At 47.9% G+C, this 7,481-nt stretch overlaps 1 protein-coding gene across 1 annotated transcript in view; it reads right to left on the bottom strand.

The window, feature by feature from the left end:
* Positions 1 to 7,481, bottom strand: part of LOC122544195 (basement membrane-specific heparan sulfate proteoglycan core protein-like) — an 82,848-nt gene that overhangs the window by 73,290 nt on the left and 2,077 nt on the right. Inside the window, exons 2-4 of the mRNA XM_043683246.1 lie at positions 6,755 to 6,790; positions 4,149 to 4,457; positions 477 to 770 (exon numbers count right to left, since the gene is read on the bottom strand). Coding sequence (XP_043539181.1) covers positions 477 to 770; positions 4,149 to 4,457; positions 6,755 to 6,790 — 639 coding nt within the window. The remainder of the gene's footprint in view (positions 1 to 476; positions 771 to 4,148; positions 4,458 to 6,754; positions 6,791 to 7,481) is intronic.

Genomic DNA, 7,481 nt, shown 5'->3' with positions numbered 1-7,481 from the left:
AGTCCTGTACAGCCGCAACATGACCTCCCAACTCCTGTACTCAATACTCTGACCAATAAAAGAAAGCAGACCAAACACCTTCTTCACTATCCTATCTACCTGCGACTCCACTTTCAAGAAGCTATGAACCTGCACTCCAAGGTCTCTTTGTTCAGCAACATTCCCTAGTACCTTACCATTAAGTGTGTAACCCGCACAGACACAGGGAGAACATGCAATCTTCAAATGGACAGTCACTCGAGGGTGGATTTGACCCCGGGTCCCTGGCACTGTGAGGCAGCAGTGCTAACCACTGAGCCACCTTGCCTCTCTGTCATATTAGCTCTGTTTCTATCTCTCTCATTCCACAGACTTGCTGACTTTCTCCAGCAACTTCCGGTGTTTATAACCTGAAACGTTAACTCTGTCTCTCTTTTTCTGCGTTAATCAGATTCAGAAAGTGTCCAATGTGCAACACAGCGGGTGTTCAGACTCACGAGTGAGGGCAATTTCCACTGGGAGACTGGGGGCTGATGAGAGCAACCGTCCATACTCCAGGGTCTGGTAGGAACACGTGTAGTTCCCCGGATCGATGGAGGTGAGGTGGAGGACACTGTGGGTGGATCGCCGCTGGTTCCCAGTGCTGTTGGTGACGAGGGCAGAGTCTTTCAGAAACTGGATGTGAGCGGGTGTGTAACGGTTTGGGATTACACACGTCAGGGTGACATTTTCTCCCACCAGGTACGCCGGGTACGAGGGAGCTGCCCTAATCTCTGGCCGGGCCGGTGGCTCTGAAAGTAGAACATGAGAAATCTTCAGAAACAGACACTTGGAATTACACAGTGGACAGAAAATGAAACAACACAGATAGGTGCCAGCAACAGAACGTAAGCGTAGAGGATAAAAGCAGGGAAGCTGTTGTTGCAAATATACAAGGAATTGGTGTTTCAGCACCTGGAGTACCGTGGAGAGTTTTGCACATTCTCCCTGTGTCTGTGTGGCTTTCCTCCCACAGTCCAAAGATGTACAGGTTAGGGTATGATTAGGATTGGCCATGCTAAATTGCCCATAGTGTTCAGGGATGTGCAGGTTAGGTGCATCAGTCAGGGGTAAATATAAGGTAGGAAGATGGATTACTCTTCGGAGGGTTGGTGTGGACTTGTTGGGCTGAAGGGCCTGTTTCCACACTGTTGGGAATCTATGATTTTCTTTCTGACTCTGTCTCTGTCACTCACACTCTGTCTTTATCCTTCACGCTTATCTCTATCCCTGTGTGTCTCTCTCTCTCCCACCCTCTTTATATCAGTCGTTCTCTCTCTGCCTCACTCATTCTCTCACTCCGTCCCCAATACATTCACATCTTCCCTATAATGTAGTGCCCATGACTGTATACAGCATGCTAGCTGAGCTCTAACAAGTGTCTTGTGTAAGTTCAGCATCACCTCCCTGCTCTTGGACTCTACGCCCCTATGAATAAATCCAAGGGTGCTGTGTGCTTTGGTAACTGCTGTCTGTTCTTCTGTACTACCACTTTCACTTGCAGGATAGACAAATGGAGTTCATTCCCAGCCAGTGAGAGTCCATTCGATCCCTCATTCCAATCCCAGACTGGGAAGTCCAATTCCCCTTCTCAGATTTCCCTCTCTGTCCCGATTGGAAATCACTCTCTGGAAAATTTCAACCTCTGCTGGCATTTGAGCTCTCCATAATCTTCCTCATTTGTCCTTTGCTCCTTCATCCAGTTCTGCCCATTGGCCTTTCCGAAGGTTTTCGATGAGGGGAAATGCGGGAAGAGGGGTTTAATGCAATGGCGGGGGTGGGTGGGCCGGAAACCGAGAGTGTGGGAACAAACAGGGGACCTTTCGACTTCTATGTCTGGCGGGTACCGCAACTGTGGCACTTGGTGCTGTAGCAATCCCCTTGTCTTCATAGAGCGCCTCCTTTACAATGTCCAGAGAGCGTGGCGCCCCCCGATGAGACGGAAAACCGGGACTTATCCACCACTCGGAGTTGCACGGTCTTGCTGGGCAGGAAACATTGCCAGTTCCCACTGGCAGTTGCTTTATCGAGGCACGTGTAGTTGCCCGTGTGGAGCAGGGCCATCTTCCCCAGCCAGACGTTGACGCTGCGGGTCCCGGCTGCCACCACTTGCCAATGGATCATGGGGGAATCTTTCCCTGTTCCAAAGCGTCCCCTACTGTATCCCTCCAGAGCTGTGCACCTGAATTCCATGTTACTCCCCACCAGGGGCATCAGGTCGTTGAGCTTCAGAGAGATCGAGGGACGGAAAGATTTATCTCGGTGGGGAGGAGAGAAAAAGGGGGAAACAGGTGTGAGACGGTCCGAATCTCCGTGAAAAAAACTGGGTGACATCCAGGGGAGCCCCCGCCATGTTGGAATTCAAATTCAATGGAGAATCTGGAATTCACGAATCCATTGTCGGGAAAGAAACCTGTCTGGTTCACCAATGCCTATCAGGGACAGGAATTTGCCGTCTGTATCTGATCTGGGCCTACACATGAATCCAGTCTCTTAGCTAGGTCAGTTGACTCTTTACTGCCCCCTCTGGGCAATAAATACTGGCCCAACCAGCAATGCCCACACATCCCGCACACAAATAAAACCAAAGGACGTGTCGGGAAATGCTTGCGTTGAGAGAGACAAGTTCCCACGGGCTCCAGAGAGACAGAGGTGGAGAGAGGACTAGGGGTGGTTTAACCTGAGGGTCACCTCGCCTCAGGCAAGGCAGAGGGTGTGACAAGATACGCCATACAGGAGGGAGTTGCACCATCCTGTTTCTCCTGAAGGGGGAGTATTGTCAACCGGATGGCGTGGAAAGCAGAATAAATGGCCTCGTGTTTATCTTTGAAATGAGACAGAGGTAGCCTGAATGGGTGGGTTCAGGCTTTTAGTCTTTGCTTCCAATTTCGAAATCTGGGGTGAAGCTGCTAGATAAACTCTCTCTCTCTCTCTCTGCTGAAAAAAAAGAGTTTGAGTTCCCTCTCTCGCTGTTAGGTTCATCCTTCCTTCTCCTGGACTGGAAGAGGCAGCAAAGTGAGGGAAATCTGTCTCGCTGAACCTGCCTTTCCCAAGGGCGTGTTTATGGGATGCTGGGAGTGTTGATGAGTTAAATAACACATTGTCTTGTGAAGTTTTTCAATCAAGTTCTGCCAATTCTTTTACTTGGGGTGTCAGAATAAAGTGTGTTTTACTTAAAGCCAAATAGTTTGACCAATTGAATCACAGCTGGAACACAGCACCTTACACTTGCCTGTAAATGAGATAAGTGTTAGGCTGTCTCCTCGGTAGGTTTTGAGGGGGTTTGGTCTGCTCCATAACAAGAGTGAGGAAATGAGCCCTTTAGGGTAACCTCAGTCGATGCAGAGATTGAACCCGCGCTGTTGGTGTCTCTCCGTATTGCAAAAACATCCATTTGAGCTAACCATGCCCATAGACCCTCGAGGTAAAGTGGAGATCAACGCGAGGCAATGCACTTGGGCACAACAAATGAGGCAAGGGAATACACGATGGGACCCTGGGAAGCATTGAGGATCAGAAGGACCTCAGTGTCCATGTACACTGGTCCCTTAAGGTATCAGGCCAAGTAGATAAGAAGGTGTAAGGGGATATTTGTCTTTGTTAGCTGAAAGATTAAGATCAGGGAGGTAACTCAGTGATAAAACCTCCATTGAATGTCAAGGGGGTGATGGTTGGTTTCTCTCCACTGGTAACCCCCAGGATGTTGATAGTGGGGGTTTCAGTGATGGTAACACCATTGAAGGTGAAGGGAATGATGGTTAGATTCTCTGTCAGTGGTAACCGCCAGGATGTTGATGGTGGGAGGGGGGGGGGGATTCAGTGATGGTAACACTATTGAATGTCAAGGGGGCGATGGTTAGATTCTCTGTCAGTGGTAACCCAAGGTAGTTGATAGTGGGGGTTTCAGTGAGGGTAACACTATCGAATGTCAAGGGGGCGATGGTTAGATTCTCTGTCAATGGTAACCCAAGGTTGTTGGTATTGGGGGTTTCAGTGAACGGTAACACCATTGAACATCATGGGGGTAATGGTTAGATTCTCTCTCAGTTTGGATGGTCATTGCTTGGCGTTGGGGTGGCATGAACACACCAGCCTGAGACTGGGTGTGAAAATAGAGAGTGACATCTTACCTCTTTCTTGACAGGTCACTCCAGCGTCTTCATTGTGGTTGCAGTTGTGTTTTTTCCAACCTTGAAATGAGCAGGTGGACAGTTGGAGCTCCGTACCCCGACACCGGACTTCATCCATCCAGATCTTTCCAGTGCCAACTGGGTAATACCCACCCCTGGGCGCCGAGATGGCAGGGCCACACCCGACTTGGTGACACACCACCATGGCATCTTCAATGCCCCACCTGTCATCACACACGGTGCCCCACTCTCCCGAGTGGTAAACCTCCACTCTCCCAGAGCACGGGGTCGGGCCGTCACTCAGCCTCACTACAACGAGAACGGGAGGGAGATGAGGGCAAGGAACAAAAACAATGGCTTCTATCTGTCTTTCCCAACCTGTGAAAATTAACAGCAATTGTACAACGTCAAACATCACTCTCACTTGCACAGTCCATAAACCTTAGCTAATGTATTCATGCCAGATAAACTATGGCATTTAGTAATATCCAATGAATTTCAATACAACTTAGAGAAACTCGTAAATATTTTACAAGGCATTATATTCAGCAGCTCCTCCTTTCTGCCACTCTGCAAATTGCTTGACTGGGGCAATCTGTATTTAATCAGGTGCTTAATTGGTCCATTCTCAGACACTCACTGTTAAGGGACTGTTCCCAATTATGTACTCACACTAACAGTAGAGAATTAAACATATTCTGTTAGGTACTTGGTTAACTATGCAACACAACTTTAAACATTCATTCTCTCCACCAATGCACAGTAGCAGCACAATGTCCCATATACTTGAGGCACTGCAACAACTAGCCAAGGCACCACATTTGACAGCATCTTCAAAATCTTTAATCTGTACCACCAGAAAGAAAGCACAGCAGATGCACAGGAGCAGCAAGTTCCCCTCCAAGCCATTCACCATCCTGACTTGGAAATAAAATACCCTACCCACATTGTCACTGGGTCAAAATCCTGGAACTCCCTTCATAACAGCATTGTGGGTGTACCTACAACATCTCCATGTACTGAACTTTGATAAAGTAGGACGGTATGACCCAGTCTTACTGAGGGCTATACTCTTGTTGAGGCCAGTACAGCCATTGGACCACAGGAGATTTAAAGCAGCCCCACACATCATGCCAATCAATTTAAGAGTCAGATTTAACAATGTGCTCGTGCAAAAATGCCTTGTATTATGGCAGCAATGCAGCAAAACATCTGGCATAATCATAGGCTTTATATGTAAATGGCAGCTGTGTAAGTCCAAAACTTGCTGGCTACTAGGCAATTTGATGTCACATTGAGGGGTCACATGTCTTGCTCTGGATAGATAGCAGCTAGAGAATGGCAGTTCCTGATGTGCGACAAAGCATGAGAGATTTAAATTGTGATTTGCTTTTCCTCTTCCCATTAACACCCCTGTAGTGATTGTAATGACATCAACCAGCTGGTCATCATAGAATATGAGTTTCCTGACTGGATTGTTAATCTGGTCAAATTAAGGAGCCTAGCTGACATGAAAGGGTGAATAAACAGGTTCCTGAAATATTTCTGAAAGTTCTGAGGGGCAGGGCAAGTTTTGCTCCTGCACAGTCTGTGAATTTGCTGCTTTCAAATGGTCCACATGTTTATTCAGGACAGTTGCATTTACCTAAACTTTATAATTCTCTGGATCTGATATTGCATTAATCATGCCTCTTACCAATATTGAGCTGTTTACATGATTCTTTCACTAATCTTTGTCCCCTGTATCATACTCTCTGTCTATCTCTCTCTCTCTCACCCTTTCTCTCTATTCCTCTATGTCTCTCTCTTTCTGTCTCTCTCTATCTCTCTCTCTCTCACCCTGTCTCTCACGGCCTCTGGCTCTGTCCCTCTCTCTGTCTCTGTGTGCACCTCTGTCTGTCTTTCTTTCCTTCCAACCCTTTCCCTTCCTCTCTCTCTTCAGCCATTTGTCACTCTTTATGACCCTCTATCTCTCACTCTCCGTCAATGTCTCTCCTGCTCTCCCTCTCCCTCTCTCTGTCTCCCTTGTGAGGCAGGGAGGGCGGTGGAGAGTTTTAGTGATGGAGAGAGATTGGATAGACTGGAGTTATTTCCCATCAAGCAGGGGAGATTGAGAGAGGGAGGGGAGGGGAGGAACATGATTAAGATGTATAAAGTGATGCAGGGGGCATCAATAGAGTAGGCAGGTAGAAACATTCCCTCCCTTGATGGAAGGATCAATGACTGAGGGGAGAGGGGGAAAGATAGCTTGAAGGGAAGAGGCAGGAGGTGGTGAGGGGCAACATTTTTGCTCAGACGAACTCACCACCTGTAAGAGTGGGAGAGGCACACACTCTCATTGCATTAGAGAAGGAGTTCAATGGCTACCTGTGATGCCAAGGCTGTGGGCCAAGGATTAGGGAAATGGGAATTGGAATACACGGATATTTGAGGGCCATTGAGGCTATGATGGGACAGGGAGAGGGGACAGATTCTGAAATCTGGAAGATGAAGTCCAGTACGGGGTTTGATGTCCACTTGGAAACCTTCACGTGTACGATGGTGGAAAGTTTGCGTCAGAAAAATTAATGTAATTTTTTTTCACTGATTGTAGTAATGTCACTGACCTTGAGAGTCAATTGCCTGCTGTGAACCCTGGAACACTGCAAGAGAAAACAGCGAAAAGGTTAGATCTCAGACGAGATGGGGAAGTGCGATGGAACTGGGGGAGACTGGTTAACCAATTGCACCAACATTGGTTTTGTCATCCATCACCCATCACCAATCCCCTGTTTTTACTCCATCCCCAATCCCTCCACACCCCATTTCTATCCAACTCCCCATCCAATGCCCCCTCTCCATTTATCCTGCCCCCAGCACACTTCCAGGCAGTATATGCCACACTCTAACAATTTGCTGGGTGGGAACATTTTTTCCTTAATTTTCCCAACCCCTCCCTCATTCCGTTTATACCTCACTTGAAATCTTTGCCCCTCCCGTTCCCTTTCTCATTCGCGTTCCTTTTCCAAGCGCAAACAGCTTCTCTGGATCATCTCTCTCCAGCCCCCTCCCCCTTCCCCTTTGTGATTTTGAAAACCTTGCTGGATCTCCCTCTCTCAGCCTTCTCCTCTCCCAGGGCGAACAGTCCCCATTTTTTTCAATCAATCCTTATTGCCAGAGTTTCTCATCCCTGGGACCCTTATTGTAAATCATTTCTGCACTCTCTTAGTCTCTCTCTCTGTCTCTCTCTCTCTGTTTCTCGGTCTCCCTCTCTCTGTCTCTTTCTCCCTCTCTCTGTTTCTTTCTCCCTCTCTCTGTCTCTTTCTCCCTCTCTCTGTCTCTCTCTGTCTGTCT

This window comes from Chiloscyllium plagiosum, chromosome 47 (assembly GCF_004010195.1).
Source record: "Chiloscyllium plagiosum isolate BGI_BamShark_2017 chromosome 47, ASM401019v2, whole genome shotgun sequence".
NCBI lineage: Eukaryota > Metazoa > Chordata > Chondrichthyes > Orectolobiformes > Hemiscylliidae > Chiloscyllium > Chiloscyllium plagiosum.
This window is presented reverse-complemented; position numbering and strand designations above follow the sequence as displayed.